At 44.5% G+C, this 26525-nt stretch overlaps 1 protein-coding gene across 7 annotated transcripts in view; it reads right to left on the bottom strand.

Annotated features, from left to right (window-relative positions):
* Positions 1–23714, bottom strand: part of SLX4 (SLX4 structure-specific endonuclease subunit) — a 30224-nt gene extending 6510 nt beyond the window's left edge. Inside the window, exons 1-14 of one of the 7 annotated variants that reach the window (XM_082064160.1) lie at positions 23596–23714; positions 22840–22937; positions 18347–18605; positions 16594–16696; positions 14098–14869; positions 13279–13542; positions 12281–12455; positions 11125–11337; positions 9944–10158; positions 8550–8863; positions 6758–7037; positions 5757–5845; positions 2616–2762; positions 717–886 (exon numbers count right to left, since the gene is read on the bottom strand). In XM_082064160.1, coding sequence (XP_081920286.1) covers positions 717–886; positions 2616–2762; positions 5757–5845; positions 6758–7037; positions 8550–8863; positions 9944–10158; positions 11125–11337; positions 12281–12455; positions 13279–13542; positions 14098–14467 — 2237 coding nt within the window. In that variant the 5' untranslated portion in view covers positions 14468–14869; positions 16594–16696; positions 18347–18605; positions 22840–22937; positions 23596–23714. Of the gene's footprint in view, positions 1–716; positions 887–2615; positions 2763–5756; positions 5846–6757; positions 7038–8549; positions 8864–9943; positions 10159–11124; positions 11338–12280; positions 12456–13278; positions 13543–14097; positions 14870–15374; positions 15475–16593; positions 16697–18346; positions 18729–22839; positions 22938–23595 lie in introns of those variants that run through there. The other 6 variants (XM_082064159.1, XM_082064164.1, XM_082064161.1 and 3 more) reach the window with 6 other exon arrangements.
* Between the last annotated feature and the right edge of the window lie 2811 nt (positions 23715–26525).

The raw sequence follows: 26525 nt of genomic DNA, 5'->3' as shown, positions 1-26525 counted from the left end.
GTTTCCTAAGATGGCCAAGACCCAGTATACTCCTAAAATCTGGAATTCCCTTTTCCAGGTGTCACTCACATGAAAGTATCAGGCTCACTTCTCCTTTTTTATGTTTGAGATTTAACAGCTATATGACTACAATGGATCCCCTTTGCCAGTTGCACTAGTGAGAGCCCCATGGCATGGCTGGGGCTGGATGATGTCTGTCGTGTGCAAGCTTCATGGCTTTTTGGAGTGATAGGGCACCCCTGTACATACATATTGGTAAGACCCAACCACTTCCCCCTGTACCTCAGCAACTGCTCCTATTTCAAGCTCTTCACTTAGTGGAGACCTAGGATCACAACCAAGAGTGTGGCAGACACAACATGTTAGCATTCTGTGCAGCCGATACATTCTGCAAGTGCTATTCAGATAAGTGTGTCACTAGTGCAACGCTTTGAGAATCACATATAGAAGATATGCTCATCATCATCATCAGTTGTCAATAAACATCCTGAGACAAAACTCTTGGCAAAAGTCTGCTAAGTGTTTACTGAACACAGAAAATCTCACATAGATAGAACTTGAGGAGACACTAATGGAAAATATGAAGGTAGGATGTTCTTAAGTTCAAGTCTCATATAATGTGTAAGCAGAGGACTATGGAATTTGTAAGCCACCAGGTTGAGAGGTCTATGTGTCTGAAAGTGTGAGGGGATCCAAAACAGGCTCATGATACCAACCTGGCAGCCAGATCCCCGACCTGGGGCAGCACCCCAGCAGGGATGTCAGCATCAGCAGCATACAGGTATCGCAGGAATGCACACACCGCCTCTCCTGTCACGTCGCTCAGCAGCACACGGCGTGTCTGTGCATTCCCATCCTCCTCTACTAAGAACCCTTGGCTGTGAACCTGAGGTGGGAGGAAAGCAAACCAAGTCCATTTGCTGGTAAAGGAAAAACACCACCAATGTTCTCGTTCCCATCAGCTTATTCCTTTAATTTGTCCTACCCTGGGACCCTACCCCAGGACGTGGTGCCTCAGAGGGAAGCTAAGATGACCAGTTATGCAGAGCTTCATATGGAACAGGCCACTTCCTTCCTGACCCTACAGCGGCTACCTTGGATTAAGTTTGACTCATTGTTTTAGTCACACACTTGAAAGATGGTCTTAGAGTTCTCCAGTTAGTTTTGGAATCAAATTACTTGCCAGAGCACAATTTCCGGAGTTATTTACACCTCTCTACAAGTGAGCTTCCTCTGTTTCGAATTTACCTGCTCTTGGTGCACTGCCAAAACTCCAGTTCTCCTGGTGTTTCACAGGAAAGGAGACACCTTACAAAATAGTACTGCACTGAACTGGACCATTATCTGTTTGGGTCCAACCTGATCTCAGGTTTTGGCAAAAATGTATCAATGAAGTCTCACTTCCTTTGCAGCCAAATCATGTTTTGTGCTATCTGAAACTCTCTTCAGAAAGTCAGGAGATGCCACATAAAACAGGAGCTCTGAAGAAATCTCTGACTAATCACTGTCTCTTTCTAACCAAAAAACAACAAAGAAGAGCACTCTCTCACCTATACAGAAAATAAAATGAAATGCTGCTCTGCAGGTGGGGCTTACAGGAAAACAATCCTCTGCAGGAATCAAAAATACAGCATGGGGCCAATCCCACAGCTTTACCCACACAAATGATTCCTGCCCATGCAAACAGTGGATGGGAACGCTGAAGACAGGCAGAGCTGCAAGGAAATAAAGGAGAATGTGGCTAACTCAACCATTTTTGAAGTCACTTGATTCTTGGGCACACGCACATTTGCTAATGGCTGTGAAGATTCCTTAAAAATTTTCACATTAAGACTGCTGTATGGCTCACATGAACTTGCTCCCCCTCCCCAAACTTTCATGGACACCTTAGAAATACCCTGAGTCACCTTGGGTGGAAACTACCACCAAGATAAAATGAGGATAAAACTAATTCCACTATTTCCAAAAGGGCAGCGTTAAAGAAAGCTTCTGTTGTTAAGGAGCTGGCTGTGCAGACTGGCAGCAGCTCTGTGAAGAGTTCAAATCTCAGGCTCAGTGCTTTTCACTGGCCCAACACGAGACTACAGAGGAGCAGGCTGGGAACTATTCAACCCAAAATGCTTCTGGGAACATAAAAACTACCTCCCTAACCTTGCAAAAAGCACCGTTCAGTGCCGTTACCTCCAAAGCAACTCAGAGTGACAAAACCTCTGTGTAGGTTATTTTCAAGAACTTCCCAGAATCTCTTTATTCCATACTCATGCTTCCCAGCCTGGCTGACGGGCAGGTACACAAAGATGGACAAGGCAGCCTGCATTTGCACAGGTACAAAAATTCAAGGGCAAAAAGCACTTAGGAAGCTTCCTCTGTTGCTCATGGGCAGAATGCAAGGAAGGGTCCTTGCCTGCCCACAGTCTCGCCAGATAAAGTACCACATTTTCCACCACTTTGTCAAAATTCTGGTTTCCTAAGCTGAAAACCCACTGCAGATCCAGAGGCACTTGCCGTCAGGCCCAGCAGTGGTCTGTGCCGATTCTGCTGCGTTACAGGATTACAGGTGTGCGCAGTGTGGGCTTTCCTGAAGGAGAGGAGGGAAGTGTGTCAGCGATACTTACAATCTGAACGGCCTGTGGACACCGTGCGTACAACACAAACATGTGGGCATAAAGGACTTCCCCAGAGTCCACCTGGAACTGGACATCACTTAAGTGGGGGTTGTTGACCATTGCACTGAAATCTTCAGCCAGCAACCTGAGAGAGGTCTAGAACACAGAAGGAACACAAAAACAGAAGTTAGGTTATACCTGCCAAACATTTACCTGAAAAATAAGAAGGGAATAACCCAGTTTATCAGCACTGCTGTACTGTGGGCCCCGCTCTGGATACACTGCCTTTGCCTTCTGAAGATAATCAGCATTATCAACTTCATGTCTTCCATATGACAAATAAGCAGACAAGTCTAACAGATATTTCTGGCTTTAGCTTCCTCCACTTTTTCACAGTGGTAATTGTAAAGAAAGGGCAGTTGTGTTGTGTTCTACTGTACTTGTGCTGTCTTGTATTACAGCACATTATCACCCTCAAATCTTCACCACACCATTTCCTGATGTGGTCTAGCCACTGCCTGCAGCTGGCCTCTTGATCTGCTGCCTTCCACCACATTTTTAGGAAACTGTAATTTCCACTTTGACAGACTTGAACTTCACTATAATTAGAGGAAGACACAGAGATGGGGTGATGAACCTTTCTTCTCTCATTCACTGTCTGGCAATGACAGCTGAGAAGAGCAGCTCTGCAATAAGGGGCCCACACAGAATTAAACTAATGTAGGTGTCTAGTTCGAAGGAATTCATGTGCATGTTACTGAAACTCCTTTTGAAAATTCCACTCAATTATAAAAAAGAAGCATAATTTCTATTATCATTTTATAACCCATAGCTGGAGTTTTGGAGAGGGCTGGTTGACTGAACTACCTGTTACAGGTGATGGTAAGGTCAGGCCTGGGCTACGCTGCCAAGGACAGCAGTGATGAACACAGTTTCTGCTCTGGAGCTGCTCCCAGTACGAACCCACGCCAGGCCATCTTCTAAAGCTCAGATCTCCCTAAGCAAGTGGTGCGCCCCTGGAGACGGCCGGTGCTTCAGAGAAGCATGTGAAATACCCTCAGCTCACAGCTGAGAGGCTGTCTGACTGTAAGTGTAAACCAGTTTATAGTTAACACACTAATCATTGACCCTGTGCTTTTCAAACCTACTGCAGAGTTGAGGAACTGCAAGTTTTATTCCAGTGAACATCTGCGTGAGATGCAGTTCCACCTGGAACAACACAGCTCTATTTTATTAGCAGCTTTCTACATTAGGTCAGTGGCCTGTGGAAACCCAACCTTTCTACTTGCTCCAGCATGCGTCTGCAGGCAGCCAACACTAATTAGCACCAAAACAGCAGCCCACACCAGAACGCTTCTTCCAGGCCTTCACAGGTGGGCTAGAGAAGATTCTGTGTGTCATGGCAGTGGTGTGGACTGATCTCCAAGGGGAAGACAGGAAGCTTAGTCTGGAAACTAATCTGATCCTTCTTGCTTTCTTATTCTTGGCAGGTAGGATACCTGCAAGACAGTACCTCAGGAAGCCAGCAAACACAGACTCCTGATGCCACGTTCCAGGCAGCAAGCCCAGAACAGCTTTCCTGCTGATGCTAAAATTATGAATCGAGAACAGGGAAATTAAACAAGGCTAGAAACCTCCTGGCTGCACCATTCTCTGTGCAAAGCGAATGCACTGGTCTGAAGACAGCTCCAAGTGGGCATGTGCTCCTGCCAGAGAACACACCAGAACACTCTCTCCTACTGAGACCAGCTAGACTGGACCTCACAGACATGACAAGGGTCTTAAGCATGAGAGGGGGGATGCGTTACCAATGCAACAAATGTATTTGCTGTACCTGGTTACACAGTGACTGTGCTTATATAAAGCACAAATCTCTCCCACTGGCAATCCAAGTCTTCAACAACACTTCATTTGCTCAGGAAATCTATAATGGGATCAAACTAAATCTGAAAAAATGATCATACTGGTTTTGCTGGCAGCACCTAAGTTTCAACAACAGTATCAGAACAGTTTCTGTATTGCTAAAGGCTTCTAGTTTAATAGGCTCAGAAGTATCTAAAACATGAAGTTTTTTCCTGCTAAGAATTTTTTTTAATACCCCCAAAGAATATCTAGAGTTTCTGTAACAAGTAGCTGGGGTAATCAAGTTTAGTAGATTCCTACTTCACAAAATTGTCTCCTTTTAGAAGCCTCTTAATTCTATTAGCACCATATGAATGTGCTTTCTCAAGGCATCAAAATTTATCTGGCATCAAAAGCTACTTGCTTTCATGGCATGATTATTATCAAACCAAAGATAATAGGTTTCAACAGATAAAGTGGATGACACTCGTAGGAAAATTGAATTAAGAGTGTTTTTACATGCACTTCAGTTGAAGAAAATTGATAATACATCCATGGGGCTTTACACATCCACTGGTGCATCTGGGGGTAAGATGTGATCTACAGAACACTACTGGTTTGATTAAAAAAAATCATCTGTGACTTACTAGCCTGTATTCTTCATCTAGTCGCCATAGAGAGCACACTGGTTTTCAAGCTAGATCCTCTGTGTTCCCAGAATTGAGGATTTTCTATACAAAACCTTTTAAAAATCTCACATTAGCAGCAACCAAATGCTCATCTTCCACGGACCTCACAGCATTCCACATCATCTATCAGGCTTTTACGCCAAATGAGAGAATTTAGTGTGAGTCAGCCAATCCACTGCAAGGCACAGCGTGGAGAGGAAGGTGACAGAGGAGGAACAGCTCCACACTACCCAGTGTAGCTGGGCTGTGAGCCTGGAGGAGGCAGCTCCATCCCTCCTGGGCTGCAGGCGGTTTTCTCTTGGATAGCCCGGGCATTACAGCAGAGCCCCGCCTGATGTGGTGCTGCTGCACCCCTAGCCCCCACCTCCAAATATGTAGGACAAAGCACTGAAAAATCCACAGGCCTGCTCGTGGGCATCGATGAAATACCACCACGTGTGCTTATCTCACCTGTGCCCATGATGGCTCCTGAGTGACTGTGAACCTTAAGCACCTCTTTGTTTCTACGGAAAGGAACGGGAAACATTCCATATTTCCTTGAATCGCACAAATGCAATAGCTTCTTATTTATAGTGCTAAATAAACACCAAAAAAAGGTGGAAAAAAGGGTTGTCCTTACTCTTTTACAGCTGCTCATCAGGAGGCTCTTCTCTTTGGATGGGGGGACAAAGCCACTATGTGGAATATCACTGGAAGTCAGTTCTTTTCCTCAAAGAAGAAAATGCACAAATCACATACAACTTCTTTGTGAGGCAGAGCGATGTAAGAACTCCTGACAGGATCCTGGCCATGACAGCTCCCCGAGCCAGCAGCTGTAACCAGCTGGACTGAGCTGAAGGGTCAGCCTCTCCCTCACGCCTTTATCAGAGGGTTTGGCTCTGGGCTGTGACAAGCTGTGGCACACAAGTACCATTCAGCCACGGGCAGCACCAACCTACTGCAGATCTGCGCGTGCCATAATCACCCAGACGGAGGAACTGCGAATGCAGCATGCTCCTCTGCTTTCACATTTCAGTTTTCCTCCAGTAGGATAAAAAGTAGGACACAAGTGGGATGGGACATGCCAAGGTCTCATCCTAGCAGCACACATCTTGGATTCACATTTCAACCTAGACCAAATGCTCGTAGGCCCTACTGCAGCCAGTGAAATCAATTTTGCACAGCCTGAGCCCTGCGCTAGTCTGCAGAGTGCACAGGACAGGATGCGGAGCAACAGAAATAAACTTCTCTTTCACCTGATTGTCTCAAGACCTCAAAAGACAGTGTACATAACAGAAAGACTGTCCAAATAGCTGGGATGAGCATTTTGGCCCAGTTGTTAAACATGCCTGGCAGAAAATACTTTGATATCTTTAAGAGAATTTGAAAAGAAAAATTAGTTATCTGCTGTCCAGGAATTCTCTTAAATGATGGGGTTTATGAATCATTTCAGAAACATCAGCTTGATTGTATCTAAAGCTTACTGCAGAAAAATGTTCTCCCCCGCCCAGTATTACCTCTTGGATCAACATCAACACCCTATGGGTGCCCTCAAGGCTCACCTAACTTAGTACAGCCAGAGTCTGGCTCTGTGTAACTGAAGGGACTGGGGACAAGGCTCAGGAAACTGTCAGAACTTACCTGGCTGCTTCGCTGCCTGAATGTGATCAATGTCAGCGTTCCACTGAGTGAGGGTAAGTCCTTCCCTGGCCAACTCCACTAGGTCCTGGAGGGTCTGAACATCCTTCTGGCTGTGAGACAAAAACTGTCCATCTTCATGGCCTGACTTGGATTCATCGGAAGTTTGGCCCCCAACCTCTGTGCAAGTGGGCTCATGAGAACTGAGGTCAGGCTGAATTTGCTGGGATACTTTTGGCTGATCAGATCCCACTAACGGCAGAACATTCTCTGGCTCATGATTCTGATGAAAAGAGGAGGAAATAAGACAGCAATAAATTAGGTCTTGTTTTATGTATTTGCAGAGCTCAGAGTACAGTCTCAACTTTGTACTTTTGAAGCATTTAGTAAAGGATGACAGAGCATTCCCTAGGTACAAGGGCTTCTGAGGCAAAAGCTCTCTGCAGTTTTATGGAGGACTCTCCAAAGATAAGGGAGGTCTGAACAGAATGAAGGGAACTACAACAGAAAATGCAGAAAAGGTGGTATCTCCAGGAGCATGTCTGTGCAGGCAACTGCCAAGCAGGGAGAAAGGATGGTGGAAATTCTCCCGCTCCAACACCTCAATATTTCATTATAGCAGGAGTGCCTGGCAACGGTCACAGCTGAATCTCTCCAGGTGCTTCTGTTCTGAGTTCTGAAATGCTTTTGCAGTTACATGTAACTAAATCAAACTTTCACCTTGGAGCTGATATTTTCCAGGCTTGGTCTCTGTTTCCCAATAAAAACACTTTTGTTTGTTTATTTCTCAGTAAAAATGGTTTAGCCTTTTGTCTGAATGGAAAGAATCAGATGGGAAAATACACCCTTGCCATGATTTTAAAGGCTTTTCTACTTTTTACTTTTAAACTTCTCTGGCAGTTTTTGGCTTGAATGAAAGGTCAAAAATCTGAACAGAATGGAGCCCCTCTAGTACCGCCCTAGCATGTGATAATCAAGTGAAAAACTCTGGGCTTTGACTAGGGAAGAAGTATTAAATAAATATTTATAAATATATGCACAGTAGTTTTTTAAAAGAACCATCAAACACTTATTCAAGAGAAGAATGAGGGAAGAAAGAGAAGGTATATCCTTCTCAGACAGCAAGTGTGTGATAAGACTAAAAGAGCTTTGTCTACTTCTGTAGGTAGTTTTTATAAAAATATAGAGCATTGAAAGAAGCAGGAGATCTAGATGAAAACCAGAATGAAACAGTAGAACTGAAAACTGGATCAAAACTCTATGGGAGCCAAGAGACAGTGGGATGTGCAGGGAAAGCCTGAAGTGCAAATGCTTCACTTTACAACTCCAGACATTCCCACCTTCTCCTCTGTGCAAGACAAATACCAGTATTCAGTTTAAAATTTCCACCCAGATAATTGCTGAGTACAACACAGAGGCAAAGCTCATACTAGAATCAATCAGAGAAAGGCACCAAGAAAACAAGAGTCAGGCTGCTGTAAACATGGACAAACTGGCAGCAAAACGAGCAAAATGGGGTCTCTTCACTCAGTGTTCTCTGTTCTCATCAGTTTTGTTTTCTGAAATCTCAAGGAATAGCCTGGTAACATGAGCCTCAGTCTCCTCTCCAGAAGGGAGAAATAAAAGTTCAAGATCATAAAACATAACTGTGTAAGGCCAGAGGACAACAGGGTCTCAAGCAATGAGTATGCAGAGGCAAGGGATCGCTCATTTAAATACCAAATGAGGAAACAGGTTACAGGGCAAGTGAACCAGGGCACACAAATATCAGAGCAAGGACAGAAGAGCATCCCACCTGCACAGGCTTCCAAGGTACAATTGGAGGGGTTAATGCAGCAGTGTAGAATGATTCAGGGTCACAGGGTCCTGTCAGAGCACTGAAATTCCATAAAAAGCACTCCCTGGTTTTGGGCAACGGCAAAAGCCAGGCTGCTTTCCCAGGTTCATCCTGCAAGATCCTACTAGTGGGGAGCTGAGGGGTGGGAGGGAATTCCACCTCTTCTGTAAGCAGCATAGCTACTCGCTCTTGGATCCTTTTGCGGGCTTTCTCTGGGTCCTGAAGCAGCAACGGTGGAGGTGCAGTCGGGCCTTTTTTACGCCGCTTTTTCTCTTTAAAAAGAAAAGGAAGACGAACTCAAATAAATAAATGGCTGAACACACAGGGATAGAGCTCAACATGCCAGCTCCTTCAGGTGCTGTAGTCAGTGATGACCAAAAGGCAGCCACAAGCTGAAAACAACCCAAGATTTTTGCAGGTAGTCTGAAGCCTCACATCACCCTCATGGGAAAAATGAACTCCAGAACAGACTGACTCCTGCTTGCGCTGCTTGGCTGCCTGTTGGGAGCTGTCACATCCCTACAGAAGCTGATCATTACAGAAGCAACTGATATCCCTGCAGTCTGCCTCCCAGACCCATGGAACGGTGTTTCACAAAAATGGGAGAGAAAAATGCCAACAAATCCATGAAGGACTCCTTTTCCTGTATACTGGTCATTGATGATATCAAACCACAGCCCACATGAACACAGTGCAACTTCCATCTGGAAATCCTGTGTCTTACCAATGCCCAAACCCAGATCCAACTGGTATTACTTATGGGCAGGAGAGGACCTGAGCAGTGTCATTAAGAGAGAATTCTCCCCGCTATACAGTGCTCAACACTCTCCCCTGGCAGTCGTCTTCCTTTCTAAACCTTTCTGCACACTGAAATGGTGAAGCGCGTGCTCAACAGCATGTAGTATACACATATTTCCACAGCAGAAAGAAAACAGAGAGATAAGACACGAGGCTGAAAAAGCTGCATTAATCCAGGCTGCAGCACGATGAATAAGAACAAAAAAATTGACTGCAGGAGAAACAACAATAATCTTGTAGTGGTTTTCTTTTTACTTCACAGTTGACAAAAAAAACCAACAGCTTATCTTAAGAATATTTTACAGATTCAAACACATCAATTGGTGAAAAAAAGCATGAGATTCCTAAGGGAATCTAAATCCATGGACATCCTGCAGCCTTTCTTTACTGTGTGTGGCTACTGCATACTGCTGAAGCTCTGACAGCTTTAATGAAACAGAAGCAAGGCTGTCATCCTGCCTATGCCCAACAGGAAAGTTTTAGTGAAGAGCAGGTTGTGCCACGTTACTGCTCCAACAACACAGGCTTTGACACTGACTCGCTGTAACACATACCTGATCCTGGCTTCCATTTGATTGGCAAAGCAGCCACGGGTTTCACATTTGTAACTGATTTTGCTTGTTCCTGCTTTTCTTGCTCCAACAGAGAGCGTGACATTGCCATAGCAACCAGCAAATCTTCATCCTTAGTCTCCATTTTGGCCCTTTTCTGTGTTTTCTTTGAGTCCTCATTGGAGGGGCCTTTTCGCTTTGACCTGCTCGGTTGATTGCTGAAATACAAGAATGGAGCAGGAAGCCCAAGTTAATGTGACTGGATCAGAGACAAGAAACACTGAGCACTCCAGACCAGCTGCTCTAATCGCTCAGAGAGTCTCCCATATCCAGGATAACAAAAAACACTCAGCACCTTCTTCCCTAGCAGAAAGCAAAGGATTTATTATCACCCACGGAATTTAGAGCAATTTAGAGAAAATCTTATTTTGAAAAGGTAAGAACAAGACCACAGCACTGATGGAAGCATCTGCTATCTCTACCTTGAACACTTTTTTGTACCAAATGGGCAAAACCAAGTTGAAGCAGAAAATGCTTTTCCATTCTTCTGCTTCCACAGGGAACAGTCAACGGTCTTTCCTCAGCACAAAGAGACTTATGAGCTCTTTTACAGTCAGTCAGGCACCACTCGCCATGCTCTGAAGATTCTGCTCAAATCCAAGACAGCAGATGCAGCTCCGCACTGAGCACATTTCAAAACATCACGCCTGTTTCCTCTTTGGCTTGGGGTGTAAAGCACATATATCCACTAGAGCCACAAGCTGAATAGCTGAGGCACTGTCACGACAGATGCTCAGAAGAGACTGCATACTCAAACTCTGTGGTTCGCTTAATAAGCTCAAACACACCATTCAGCTTTACTGCGTAATTGCCTCATGGAGTAGAAATATTTCTGACAAACCAGTGTAAGATTATTTACTCCACATTTTGCTCCTGCCTGCTGCCTTTTATAGTCATCTACCACCGCACCACTTCTGAAGGGAAGCAAGATGATTTCTCCAACTGCGTACCACGCTCTCCTCACGTGGTACTGGGTGACCTTCTGCTTGACCTTCTTTGGACTTGGGGCCAACACAACGTGCGAGCCTTCCTTGCTTCTACCTCTCCTCCCCAGGAGAACAGGGTCACTGTCTCTCAGGCCAAAGAAAGTAACCAGTATCTTTCTTGTGTTTTCACCAGCTTACCTGGGACACTGAGGAGGTGCATCACCAAGCGAGGCCACCTGCAACTGCACTGCCTGAAGCAGCAGCTTAGGAGGAACATCCATCTCAACAGCACAGCGTTTCAAGTGACTGACTCGGCTCTGTGGAGTCTGGAACTGTTTCCCACAGATGGGGCATTCAGGGACCAGTGGTTTGCTGGAGGTTTGCTGTGCTTCTTCCATCTCATCCAGACACCTGTAACATGACGGCAGAGCTTACCTCTGAAGACTTTAAAACTGCCCATGCTAAGACTTAAACCATATTAAAGAAAAGGAAGCATAATAATCTCTAATATCTGTAACAGCCAGAGAAACATCCCCTAGAAAAACAAGAACTATGTGCCCACTGCTGTGATGAATACGACATATAACAGTTACATGGAGATTACAGCCTCACGGGTGTATTAAAAACGTGTTGCTCAGAAGCAAGTGCAAGGTAATAACCTTCTTTAACTTCATCGCATATCTATCAGCTAATCCTTCCTTCTACATTCATTCTAACATTCCAGCTAACTTACAAACTGCCATTAAAAAAAAAAAGAATCACTCTACCAGAGAAATGGTAAGTTTTCATCACCCAAAACAGGACTACTCCTTGTACTTCTTCCTGCTTTTGTAGGCATGACCCCGAGCAGTGTCAAGAATGCACATGTTTTCAAGTCAGATATCTCAGTTGACAAGGACCATGTTTTATGTCACAGAAAAGGGATCAGTCAAAATTAAAATCACATTCAAGAGTGCAGGATAATGAACTTCTAATAATTTGTGGTAGGCCAAAACTATGCAAAAAAATTTAATGGTTCTTTTTCTGTCCTCTCCAAAGAGATCGAGGGTATGAAATCCTGGATCTGCAGTACCTGTTACAAAAATCACTCCCCTATAAGATAATAAACACACAACCTACAGACACAGGGCTAAGAGACCATTCATCAGATGTACCAGGACTGGTGATTACTAGTTTGCAGTGCATCCGTCTATCTACAGCTTTACCTCTTGTGAAGATTGCTATATATAAAAGTCTATGGCTAATATAACCTTATAATCTCCTCTTATGATTATACACTTAATAGTTCAGAAAGCAGACTTAGTTTCCAAAAAACAGTTCTGTCACACTGTCACACCTCATACTGGTCTTTTACCTGTTAACATGCTGCTCTCGTCGCGTTGTGTTCATGGCTGAGAGATCCTTCTGGCAGATCTGACAAAAAAACAAACCTTCATCCTCCAGGCTTGCCAGGGCTTCCTCTTTGGTTGCCTGCTGAAGAGCCAAAGCCAGAGCACCGTCATGCTCCACGGATGGAAGATGGTGGGTATCTGGCAAAGAAAGGAGATATGATCTAAGACAGAAGACTAAGAACCCTGTATGAAAGGCTTGGAGCTTTTATACTTGTCATTATTAGTTTAATAAACTAGATGTAAAAATAAATGGTAACCTTTCTCTTGCATTTTCACCTTCGATCGCTCACAACGGAATGTATAAACTGCACTCTTTAAATGTTACAGGACTGCACTAGCCAAGAAGCAGGAGGTGGCAATTCGTTCACAGTACATCACATGTCAGAGCCGAATGAAGAGCAAGTTTTGGCTAAAGGTTCTAGAGAGAACATGGGATCTTATACACCACATATTAAAACACAGCAGATTTTCATGTCCGTGAAGAATCAACAGGGCCTTGACTTACGAAGAACAAAATCAGAGAAAAATTGCTTTGAATTTAATACATCTGCATAGAACACATTACTTTTGTAGAGTGCCTGGAGATCTACCAAAGACAGGGGCTACCTAAAAGCCATATTTACCTCACCGCTGCCTAGCGCTGTCCCAAGGGTAGGATGACAAAGTTCGCCGATCCTGTTGGAATTTCAACCTATTTCCAACAAGACCATTATCCCTCCAGAATCAAGCATAAGGTTCATTCAGCCTCAGAGAAGAGCTGGGAAAAAGGTACAGATAGCCCTTTAACAATAGAGAAAGCAAGTTTTCTCAGTGATCTGGAGTGATTTATTCAGTGCTGCACACTGAGTTACTACGCTGGCTGGGAACAAAGCCCAGGAATCCCGACTGCTTCTCATGCAACCATTCTCACCAGCCCCCAGCACTCCTTCTGCACGTACAAGAGCTAACTAGAGAAATGTACCGTTCTCTGGTGGGTTCTGCTCCTGGCTTCCATCAGGGAAATCTCCACTGGCCACAGACTTTGGCAAACTCTCATCTGTGCTGTGTTTTAGCTGTTCAGGTGCCACTCTCTTGAACTGCTGCATTCTCTCCACTACCAGCTCTGCTACCCGCAGCTTTGGCCCTGCGAGCAGCGATATCTTTGAGGTGGGTGAAGAACAGGTCCCTGGTGGTGTAGCAGGATGGAAGGACAATGTAGTCTGAGAACAGCCACTCAGAGTATTTACTAGAGGGGGAGAAAACACCGGAGCTTTACCAGTCAGTATTAAGCGCACAGCTGAGCTGTCCAGAGAGCTGTTGGGAATTCTATTCCAAAAGCAGCCTAAACCAGACTCAGTTTTGCAACAGCCATTCTTAGAGGAAGAAGTGAACAATTTGTTAAGCTACTACATCACATTTTATAACTACAGTATCAGGCTTCTCTGCTACAGTGGAGTTTAGATATCTCTACAACCCTTTTAGAGGAAGGAAATTTAAGGCAGGCCTTCCTGAAGGTCACTAGCGAGCCCTACAGCCTCGCTCTGCCCAGCATCCCACCATGGGATGTCCTGTGGTTCCTGCTGCTCGTAACAAGCAGAATGCAGCTGGCAACTGCATTCTGGCCTTCAAGTTTAATAACCACCGAAGGACTAATGCTTTCTTAACTTGTTTATATTTCTGGCCTTGGCAACATCCAGTGGCTGTATGTCCCCTCCAGGTGGACTTCTGAAGAGCTCCACTGAATTACAGAGTGTTTTCAGTCCCAGACTATTTTCTGATTGAAAGATTTCTGTTCACTCACCTGTCAGAGTCCTCTGGCTGCACTCACTGGCCACTGAACTCAGCTGGCTGGCAGGGAAAGGGTTTCTCTTTCCGTCCCTTTCTGCAGTCTCACCACTACTACAGGCCACAGCGTCACCATCTTCTTTGTTCACCAATGTTTGTTCCTTTAGACCCAAACCTTGAGGCAAGTTTGTTTCTTTCGCTGCTGGGAAGTGATGATGGTTTTGGCTCTTAGCAACAGCTTTGCCTCTTCTTATCTTGCTCCTCGCTGCAGTGCCCTTTGACCTGTTCGGAGTCCTCTTCGCTGCCTCAGCATCCCCAGCTTTTTTCTTTGCTCTACCCAAAAGATTTGCCCACAACTCTTTAAAATCATTGTCCTGTTCATCCATCAGCCTGCAGGTTCTAGTAACACTGCGGCCTTAACAACACTGTGAGGACAGGAGGGCAGGGGAAGATACCAGAGTCAGGTCAGGTTTGCATCCTCCATGACCTGCAATTCTCACCGAGTCCCTTCCACCATCTCAAAGATCTCCATGCTCCAGACTTTGATGAAGTTAACAGAGTGGGCACCTCTCTGCTGCTCTGACAGTTCATTCTTCCACAGTTAATTCACAGCCATCTAGTAGACCACATTCTTTCTCCAAGGACCCCACTTGCTCTCACACATAATGCATCAACAAGTCGGTTCTTCAGAGTCTCTAGATCATAAGTTAAGCACCTCAGTTCGTACAGAGCATGCACAGGATCTTCATGATATGCTACAGGGCTTCAGAAAGACACCTAATAAAGCCCTTAAATAAAGAAATAAAGAAAGGTGATTATGTCAGATGGTATATGCAGATGCACTGTGAAACAGAAGTTTGAAGAAGGAGAGAATTTGTATAGATTAGAAAAAGTACGTATTGACCCAAAACACTACCACTGTACTTATAGTACATACACGCAGAAGCCACATTAGGAAAGAGGAAAGTTTTCAAAACAGGTCTCTGATACTGTGTAGGCTTTTGTCCTGGAGCTCAGGATTTGGGACTGTCCTTTTTTTGTACACATTCATACTTAGATTTATACAACACAAGACCAGGGAATGCAGCATGGGAGAGAAAAAAAAAAAGTCCTTCAGATCAAGCAGCTGTGCTAGAGTGTAAAATTCTGCTTTGTGACACAGCAGCTTTGAAGAGGAGAGCCCAATCTCGTTTCGAGATGTAATTAAAGGCAGTTTCTGGCATTTCAGAAGGGTTTCTGGGACAAGTCTGAGAACAAGTCTATTAAATGTGTTCATCCTTTCTCTCCTCTTACCTCCACAGCTGCTCACCTCCAGGATTAGGTCTCCTGGAAACTAATGCTGAACTCTGAGTAGTCAGTAAACCATGGCACTGACCATGTTTCACAAACTGCTGTCAAAAAGACAAGGTAAACAGACTAAACAAATGGTATTTTTAAATGAGTTTCTTAATCTTTTCAGCTACAGTAAGAACAGCAATACTTGCTAGAGATTACTTGGAACAGCACTAGGGACAATGTCCAGATGGAAATGCCATCAACCCCCAGGCAACATTAAAACTAGATCTCTATTCATACACATTTTGATTGTCCTCTTCTTCCTAGTCCTAAATTCACTATGGTTCTGGATATTTTACCAGAGGTTTTATATCACTCCCAAAAACTATTTCTTTCAAGCCTAAACCAGAGTGTTTCACTTGGAATGGCAGCAGCTATGCTTCAGTTTCTCCAGTAAAGCTCTGGGCACAGAAAGACTCAAAAAGCAGGAAAAACACAGGAGAGACTGTTTTCTCAAATGGCTTGGCTGCAGACATATGAGGCTAAGGAATGCTGGTTACACACTTTCATGGGTCAGCCTTTCCTATAAGCAATTACAGATGTTAGTGGATTTATTTATTTTAAACTCAGGCTCTGAAACCAGCAGAGGATTTTGCTGTGAATCTTGGAGTCATTTCCCGTTAGAAAGAAACTGAAGTTTTGTGTAGCCAGTTCATAAATTTCATTTTCCTGGACAGAATCTTGGTGTAGTTATCATTGTAAATTGACCATTTTCTTCTAAGTAGGAGACAGCATGTGGAGAAAAACAGAATCTCACATCCTCCACAGCTTTAAATAACTCTCACAGACATATTTGTACTGTCGTATTATTTATGGTGAGTTCCTGATATTAAACTTTGAAACAGATCAGCACTTTTGCATTTGTAATCAACGTTCAGTGCCCCAGGTAGACCAAGTCAGACATATGAATGAAGCAAAACTAACTAAGAACTTATCTATCTTATTCCTCCCTTTCCAGACTTGTATTTACAGGCTCCTGCTCTGTTCAACATCTCACTATTTCTGATGCTGCTGCTACTGGTGTACCTAAGAGCCAGCTTTGGCACCAGTTTGTAAAGCTTGAAAAGTAATGGCTTTGAAAATAATTTCTTTCAGTATAGTATTCAGTCCACTTTGGAAGATTTTAGGACTTAACAAATCACAAAGCTGGTCCAATAAAATAAACAGCAGCACTTACCTGTCCTCTTAGATGCCAAATCTATAGCCCAGCTGTGCCCTCCAAGTAAATGTGGATCAGCAAAACGGTACAAAGCAGGACCAATAAGAATGAATGATGGAACCTGGAAAATGGAAGGAAAAGGTTAGATTGAGTGTATTTTGTACTGGCTGCTCTTTTTGCTCAAGTTCCAAGCTGCAGGGAGAAGGAGACAGCAACAGCACATGCTCTAACGGCGCTGTGTTCTGCCAATGACCTGTGCCCCTGGGTCAGATTCATTGCTCAGCGTCTGCCCCGCTCAGCAGTGTGTCCCCTCCAGCGTGTCCCCAGCAGCACCACACGCCACTGCCAGAAAAACCCAGAACACTTCAGGAGGCAGAACAGGCCTGACAGACTGGATAAAGCCCTGAGGAACCTGATCTGACCCCGGAGCTGACTCTGCTTGGAGCAGGACGTTGGACTAGAGACCTCCTGATGTCACTTGCAGCCTGAGATATCCTACAGTCCTACAAATAGTCCATCCTTACCTTTACACTTTGGAACTGACATTTTTTTTTTTTTTTCCGGTAACTTGCTTCAAACCAGAACCACAACAGTTAATTGTTACAGAAACTGATCAATGTTACTATCATAACACCCTCACATTTTTGATCCTGCCATTTTTAGACTCACAGGCATCTGCTGAATTGAGTAGTTTGGTTTAACTGAAAAAATCCAGGAGAAAGTATTCCTTTTCATTGGTTCTGTTTGCTTCCTCTGTACTTCATTGACTGTCTGCTGTTGAGACAAGGAGGACAGAGACTCCAAATCCACCCTCTTCAGACCACTCAGTATTATATTAAATTATATGTATCACATCCTCCACTGTCCGTGCTCTAAAATAAGAGTCTCAGACTTTCATCTTTTCCCTTTTCCTAGGAGAATCTTTCCTGGTCCTTAACCATTTCCACCAGTATTCTCTCAACCTCCTTCATTCCCCATTGCTTTTCTGAGATGCATTGATCTGTACTGCAGACAGCAGACTACTGACACTGCCAGTGAAGTTTTATATTGTTCACATTCCTTCCCCATCCAGGCCTTGCAGATCCTCACATCTTGTTTGCTTTGTTTGGAAGCACCCGCTTGTTGAGCAAAGGTTTTACCTTAACAGAGATGCCCAAGGCTCTTTCAGTATCTGGTATCATTAAGGTGTTCCACCTGATTTCTCTCTTTTTCCGCCTCCATGCTCTACTTTCCACTCCTCCACCCTGAAGTTCATGATCTACTCTGCTACCTGCAGCTCTGAGCCTGCTGGAACCACCCCTGATCTCAACTGACCTGAAAAAGCTGCATCACTGCCCAGTGGGACCACCAGGAACATGCCGAGGTGGATTCAGAACGAAACCTTGGATGCTCTTTGCTACCTTTCAGCCACTTTCCTCTCTCAGATCATTTGCCATTCATGGTAATTCTTTATCTCTTCCCCCTTTTCAAAGGACTTCTGAGTAAGCTACATCAATCCATTCTTTATTTTGCGATTTGTTGACAAATTCAAACCACTCCATTAGACTACTGAGAGACAGTCTACTGGAGAAAACAGGCTACCATGTTGGTAAGATGCTATCAGGTTAAAAATATGTTATGACAAACATCTACAAATAACTTCATGATCATTTCAACCAGTTTAATAGGTACATATAGAAGACTTACTGCCTTGTAATACTTAGTTCAAAGAATCCTTCTTAAGAAAAAAACAACAAAAAGACAACAGTTAATACATCTGCTACTCTCTCACCTTCAGAGCAGCTTCTAACAACTGAAAGCATATTTCTACCAGCAGTCCAACCACTTGACACTATCTCTTCTGAGCTTGCAAATATACAACATCTGGGGCTGCTCACTTGCTGCTTTAAACTGTCCATTCATTCCAGGAATGATTCTCCCGCCATTTCAGTCTCCAAGAATATGTCATCATCATGGCCAGAAAGCGCAGATCAATGCTAGGCAGGCCTCAACGACTTGTATCCAGTCGATACCTTCTCTCCTCTCGATCCCTGCAGTGGTTTCAGTACATAACCTCCTCAATTACTCATTGTTAAAGAAAGCCAGACTCTACACCTTCCTCGCCAGGACCACCCTCTCCTGCTTCCTCCACCAGCAAGATCAACATCGGAGTGGTCCTGACAATCCTGCAGGGCTGGCCAGAACTTAAGGGAAAGTCAAATAATGGGATCAAAGTGACTGATATCACCTCAGTCTTCAGAAATGAGTTAATTGCCAGGGCCTGTATGAACCTAGACTGCTAATTACAGCATGTTGACAGCGGACAGGGCAATGGGATGCACACTGTTGCACTGGCACTGGAAGTTCTATTGCCCCCTCCCCTTTTTTGAAAGCTGCTGTCTGCCGATCTGAAGGCTGGTAGCAAAACTTTCAATCAAGCCAGTCCAAATACTGCAAAGTGAAAGAATTTCTGTAGTGTTTGTTCTGGAAACCACACCAGAAGGCAGTCCTTAGGGATTCTTCCAGACCAAATCCTGTAACAAAAAAACCTTCCTACAGGTTCCTGACAGAGAAGCAGCTACATGTCAACACTATCACTTCTGAAAAGGCAGATTAGCCTCCATACCTTTACAGACTCTCTTCACTAGAGCCTGTTCTCTCCAGATCCCTGCACTAACCAATACCTTTATCACCAACGCTACTCTACAAGGACACAACAGTAGATCTGCACAGTGCAGGGTCTCTATCCTTGTAGAGTGCAAATAAATTAACACTGAGGACAGCAACGCTTGTTCTATGAGGAGAGAACAAATGTAAGTGCAGAACAGGAATTCAAAGTCAGGTACCAACCTTCTCATTCTGGTCTCTGCCAACTTTTCTGTGCCAGAATACAATAACAAAACCAGAGGTGGATATATTGGAAATGACAAATTAACGCAAGTCTATAAAAGCAAGGGAACAACAGCTAGGAAAATCATAATCAGATTCTAATGAGCAATCTCAGCAATGACCAGTATCAATATCTACTGACAATACCCACTTCTGTTACCTGATATGCTGTCAGAGCACCGTGCTCACACTTCTTTTCAAGATTACACCCCCCTGCCAGTACCTTATACATACAGTAAAAGATTTCACAGCCAGTAAAAAATCCATCACATTCCAGACATGAATTTTAAGTCACTACTTACATGACAAAATGCCCTCCTATCTTTCAAACACTGTAGAAACTAACCTTACCTTGTAAAGCACTTCACTGAAATAGACATTTTTACTTTATACCTCCTCTGGAAAGATAAAGGGGAAGTGAACATATAAATAAAAATTAACGGTTGCTCAGGTGCAAATGCTCATGGCTTGTATGCAAACACAGCAACATACAAATCAGAAGTATATGCAGCTGGTGTTTCAAAAATGCTTTTTTGATTTGATTGAAAACAAACAAAATTATTAATTTAGACAGAAAAATACAACTGAGAATCCAGGACTGAATAAAAACATTTCACAGGAATCCCAAAAAATCTGTAAAGAGAACAACACTTACTAAAAGCTGATTTGGTTTTCAGAGAAATAGAAGTAATCAGAGTAATAATAAAAATAAATATGTAAACCAACATCATGATAATGGAATTGGATAACACTGAATATAAACAATGGATTGTATTAAAATGAAAAGGAGGTAAATTTACATAATATTAGTTTTCTGGTCAGAAAAGTTAAAGACTTTCAAAAAGATCTTTTTGGTGTACATCAAAACCAAAAAGAAAAAACTACCAAGGCCAGTAGATCATGATAAAACAAACTGTGGAACTAAGAATAATAAGAATACTAAATATTCTTATAATATCCATCCCACAATGTTGATGAAAGCAGCCCATTCTCGTAGCAATCCAAAGCATCCTGACCAGCAGCCATTGAAGGTACTTCTGCCAACAGAATCAGATCATTTGCAAGGAGAAGTCACTGTAATTTTTCAAAACGGCAATTAGGGAAGTAAACACCCATCCTTCAGACTGCCATCAACACCAGGTGCTTAAAGAAACGGCTTATATGGGAATTATGAATAAAGATGGATAATGAAATTAATACCAGTCAACACAGTTCCACGGAAACCAATGTTTCCTATGCTGAGCTAATACCTTTTTAATGAGAACTCTGTGTATTAACAGAGGTGTCACTCTTTTGTAAACCATTAAAGAAGTGTTAAGAGACAAAATGATTAATTAAAATAATACAAAATCAATACAACACATCGAAAACTATTAAAATGTAGCTGGCTAGGTTTCAAAATGCAACTGCAAACCGCAGTAACCCAGCACATATGTTTCCAGTATCATTCCACAGCAATTAATTCTCTATCCATCTTGGTTTTTTATTATTTAGACTTAGGAAATGAGTTAGGAGAGACTGGTCAAACTGCCTGACGGTAGAGAAAGGAACCGCTAGGTAGTGCAGAGGCAGAAGGATGCAGACCACTTGGTAAACTAACACAAAGCATCGTTCTGGGACAAGGCCGTACTTACAGGTCAGGTAAATCTATCCTGGGAAGCAACGGCTACAAAGGAGTCAGGAGTCTGATAGATAATCAGAACAATGGCAGGTCCCTACAGGTCTTTGGCCATACAGATATTGTAGTGGTGAAATTGTTACAGTGAAGCTACAACACGATCCATTCTGAAGAGGACGTATTGCCCGCAGGTCATACAGCACCAGTGGCACCAGCTTCGGAATGGTGCTGGTTCCAGTACCCAACACACGGCCTCACCCGGCCCATCGTTCTGCCAAACTGACCAGAGTGACCTTACCCCGCATGTCTGACCCCACTCCAATATGGATAGTTTTGACCATGTCAAACAATGCCCTAACTCTGTAGATCAAGAATGAAGCAATCGGCATTATGGATGTTTGTGGCAAGAAAATCTACTGAATAACTAATGAAGAAGGGGATATAAAGAGAAAGATGAGCACTTTAATGTTAAATATTCAAGCCATTTACCTCCAAGAAGACAGTATTACTCTAAAGGGCATGCTTACTTAAAATAATGCAAGTTCTACTGATACAATTTTTCCCCCAAAAGTATATCTTCTGGTTTGTGATTATGTCAAAGCTTATCATCACAAAAGCCAAACATAAAATGAAATTTAATGCAGCATCTTGATTTCTGCACATTATCTAAAACAGAAAGATGCTTGCTTTGAAAAGGAGACCAAACTCATCACGGATTTCTACAAGTGACTTAATCATGTATCTTTTATGCTAACATTTCATTAACAACAAATAATTTGCTCTCTTTTCAGCTAAAATCACATACAAGAGCTACAGTAATATAAGTAACGCATTACTTTGCAGATGTTACTTTATGCTGTTTCCACACTATCACATCTGTTCTCCATCCTCCAACCTCTATCATTAACAGGCTCGGTTTAGTGCTCTGAAAATACAATTTCACATTTCTTCCTACTAAAATACCTTCTCCTTTTATCAATTTAGTACCTTTGCAAATATATTGCTACCCATAGACTTGCTGTGAGTGCTCTAGGAAACTCTGGTATCATACCAATGATCTCAGGGATGCATAAATGTGTATCTTCCACAGATGCCTACAACAGCAGCAAGAGGTCAGCTCTCAGACAACGATGTCAATTCCTCTGAGTTTAGCTTTCAGGAAAACGATTTTTCGCAACTCTGCACAAGGGCTGTAAATTCAACTGGGGACTCTGAAACATAGTTTGAGTTTCACTAGCATAAGATAATCTGTCAAACATCCTGCTTAAATCGCTCTTTTCTACCATTCGACAGTTTATTTGGAAAAAAACCTGTAACAAAAATTAACTCAGTGGAAAAAACAAACGCTCAAAAGAATTTGAGGTCCATTTTCTTCCAAATGTAAAGCTTATGATAAAAATTCTGTTTCCAGTCTGCCTCTGACACATCTGTATAGTGTCAAGCAATAAAATGACTTCTGACTATCCAGAAAACTGTTTTAATCCAAACAGCAAAATCAAAGGAGGGAGGAGGGACAAGGAGGGTGATGAAGAACAGGATCTTAAGTAGATCTGAAAGCCAATCACACAAGGGTTTTGGTGGGTTTTTTTTTTTAGATAAAAGTCACAGTACCCAACCTGTGATTTTTTAAGAGTTCATACAGAAGCCAACAGACTGAGCATCAATGCGATTGTCTTTGGGCTTTATGAGAGTCAAACTATTTAGTAAATTCATACGTTTTTGCCCAGCAAATACATAACTTTGGCTTTATTTTAAACCAGCATGGTTAAAACAAGCACCTGTGTATCTGCAGGATTAGGGCCAGAGCATTGTCAGTGAAACAGCCGACACCCAGTTTCACCTCAGGGCTGGACCGCTGCTCCTTTTGCCCCTGGGCCTGGAAGAGAAAGATAAAATTTCACATTGCTTCATGAAGGAAGCCGCTGACAGACTCCTCAGAACTGCTTTCCCTGATAACATTGCTTGAAGAAAGTTTGCTTTGAGACGGGACACATAAAACAAAGTTTGTAATGAATATTCCTAGCAGCCAACACATGCTTGAACTTCGACACCCTCGCAATCCAGCCCTCCCTTGAAAAACTTTGCCTTTTTCACCTCATTTTAGCTTTTGATGCCGTGTTAACATCAAGGCTGGGGCTTCACCCTACCGAACAGCTGCAGCACAGCAACGACCTGGGTCCCCTCACACCTCAGCGCTCCCAGGACACGCTCAGAGGTGCCCCGGGGTTTCCCCCAGCCCCTGCTCAGGCTCCCCGCAGGGCCAGGCAGGCCTGTGCCGACCATGCCGGTGTCTCCCCCGCGCCGTGCCCGGTCCCCCCGGGGACCCACGGGGATGACGTCCCACCGCCACGTCACATCCTCATGCCGATGACGTCGCGCCCCGAGGATGACACCGGTTCGACGCCGCCGCCTCCCCGCCAGCAGGTGGCACTGCGCCGATGGCGCGGGCGTCATGACGTCACGCCGCGGCTCGCGCGGCCGCCGCTGCCCGCGGGCCGCCCCTCCCGCTCGGGCCGCCCCGGCCCGCCACTGACCTCTCCGCCGCGGCGCGAGCTCTCGCCGCTCCTCGCGCCCCACCGCTGTGCCCCGCTGCCCAGCCCGAGCGCATGCGCGGGCACCGACCGTCTCCCTCACCCGGCAGCGGGCACGGTGCGCATGCGCCAGCCAACTGTCAGCGTCCCGCCGGCCGGGCCTGCGCATGCGCCTGGGGCGAGGGCCGCACCCTTCCTGCGCAGGCGCACTGGCTTCCCGCCACCGGTTGCTATGGTGATGCCCCTCACGCCGTCCCCATTCGCATTGTCCCCTCAGCGGGGCCCGGCGGTCGCGGCTCCACTCGCCAGCGGGGGACAGAGGCGACCCGGGCCGTCCCTCGCCCCGCAGCCTCCCCATGGGCAGGCGCGGCGCTGGGCGGCGCCTGCCGAGACGAACCCGGCCGGAGCCGGGCGGTCCGGCGGCCACCGGGGGCGGCCGTGCTCCGGGGAAGCGCCGGCGGGCCCGGCCCCTCCCGCCGCCTCCCTGCGCACCTTAATCTCGTGCTCAATGTGAGGAGTGCAAACACCCTGAGCCTCAATGATGCGTGTAAATGCAGCCTTTTAAAAGTCTGCATTGAAAAGAGCCAAAAGAATTGTGGTATTTCCAGTACAGACAGCTCCAAAAGCACCAACCCGTAACAGCATGTACTGGTTACCAATCGCGCATCTGTTTCACAGGATGTTTTGAGGCCTCAAACCATTCCTAAAGGCAACAAGGACACGGTGGCTGCACAGGCTCTGATCGCTATTTGTACTCAACAACAGCGCGAAGATGCAGCCATAGGTACAGGCGTAGCGAGGAGCAGCAGCTCTCCCAGAATCAGGCAGCTCACCAGACAGACAATCTGATTCCCCATGTAGACCTGCTGGACTTTTGCTAGCAATTTCTTAATAATTCACTTTTTCTCCCCACCAGAGAACTGGTGTGGATCAGAGCTGGCCTAGGGCCCAGTGCTTTAGACTCTAGTATGAAAATCTTGGCTTAATTTCACGCATGCTACTGTATAGATGAAGGCAGGTCCCTGAAATAGCAACACTTCAGATACATGTTGCGAAAGATAGGATACACTGTTACACTTTGGTTTTGAGTTGTCTTGGCAGAAAATGTTTTTAAAAATACCTGTTTTTTAAAGTATCTGCTGAACCACTTGGGACAGAACAAGTCCAGTGATTGAGATACATCAGCAAAACAAAACAAGTTGCACCTGCCTCCACCTCCTGTCACAGCTCTGCCTTCCCGAGTTTCTAAGAGTTTAATTTGGGCCAGATCCATGAAGGATTTACTTACTAGTTTACTTCTGGTGTGGGTTTTAACCCCAATTACCCCTCATTTACTTGGGCTGCAAAAGGAGAACCAAGCTTTGCTTGGCATCGCAGACTGCTGCTTTGTTAACTACTATTACCTGACCCCAAATCCCTTGCGGATCATATGTTGATACTTGGAATAAAGTTGGACAGATATGTTTAATGGACAATTCATTACGATACCTTTTTTCCATAAAGATTTAAAGAGAGGAGGAAACTCTTATTCTTTCACCAGTTTTTCATCCTTCCTGCTGCTGTAAATAGATCAACAGCAACGAGACAATCAGGACTCCTTACAAACTTAAGTACTTAAAGAAGCTTTCAGTGCTTGCACTCCTGCCAGCTATTCCATTTTGACCAGAACTGATTACAGACTTTTTTATCCCACCTGCTCATACTCCAAGCTGTTTCCAGGAGCAGTGTGATGGGCGAGGGCTTGTGGTTTGAGATACAGTTCTTGCTTGCTAGAAGGAGCTCCAGGTCTGACAGTGGGAGGCAGCACCAAAGAGCAGCACCCTTATGTCACAAGTGAGAATGGGAAAATTACTGTCCAGGCAGATAAACTCCCTGCTTGGCCAAGACCATGTTGCAAGCACAGCATCAGCCACTAAGTGCTCTACTGAAGATGGAGGTTAAGTGTAAAGGAGGAGGTAAAGGAGAAACAAAAGATGATTCTGAGAGCAGAGGGAGAACAAATGACGTTTCTTCCAGGGGAAAACCAAACCAAACCAAAACAAACAAACTTCCTGCTGATGAAAGAAGCAAAAAACCTGTGTTAAATCCACTCCAGAACCGTCAGGAGCTGAGCTGTTCTGGGTTGAGAAAGACAGCAAGATAGATTTTAGCATGCCACCCTCTCCTTCCCAAGCGATAAGGGAGACAACCAGCTGGAAAGGACTTTGTACATGATAATTTCAGTTATCAGCCAAGGTTCCAGGTCTGCTCTGAAATCCTCGGAATTTTTGAACCCTGGGGTTACTGGGAAAGTAGATGATGGCACTGGGTAAGGTTTGGGCAGACCCAGAACTGCCCTGGGAAGCATTTCCAGATGCACAGGGTATTGGGCAGAGCTGCTCCCCACGCTGCTGTTACATTAGTGCAGGTTGCCTCCTCCAAACCCAGCAGGTACTTGGTTTTGTGCCTCTGGACCTTGGAGGAGGTTTGTTTCACTTTGTGCTGGGATTCTCAAGTCCTGGGCTGCATCCCCAACTCAAATTCACTGTGTTTCTTAGGGAAATGTATTCAAGCTCCACACAGACCTTATTCGTACAATAAAAATAATTCTGACTTAATTCACAAGGAGGCTGGGAGGATCAATTAACAATCATGAGGCACTACAGAAGTGCTAAACATTATTAATGGCTCTCAAGTTTTCTTCTTGCGGAAACAGTGGCTATTTCTTCCCATAATGTTTTAAACAGTTGCTGCTCAAGGAGCTTAGATTGCAGATTCCTGGCCTGTGGTTTGTCCATAAATCATAGACCTGGAGCCTACCCAAGACACTCTCGATAGTCTCAGCAGGAAGTCTGGACAAGAGAAAACTCTGTTCTCAATCTGGCCCAGTGAACTACTTCATGGGCCGGTCCAGTTTCAAGGTTCTGAGCCAGATGTGAGAGGGATTCTGTCCA

This window comes from Streptopelia decaocto, assembly GCF_964273445.1.
Source record: "Streptopelia decaocto genome assembly, chromosome: 13".
Taxonomy (NCBI): domain Eukaryota; kingdom Metazoa; phylum Chordata; class Aves; order Columbiformes; family Columbidae; genus Streptopelia; species Streptopelia decaocto.
The sequence above is the reverse complement of the archived record's forward strand: the minus strand, read 5'-3'. Positions and strand labels throughout refer to the sequence as shown.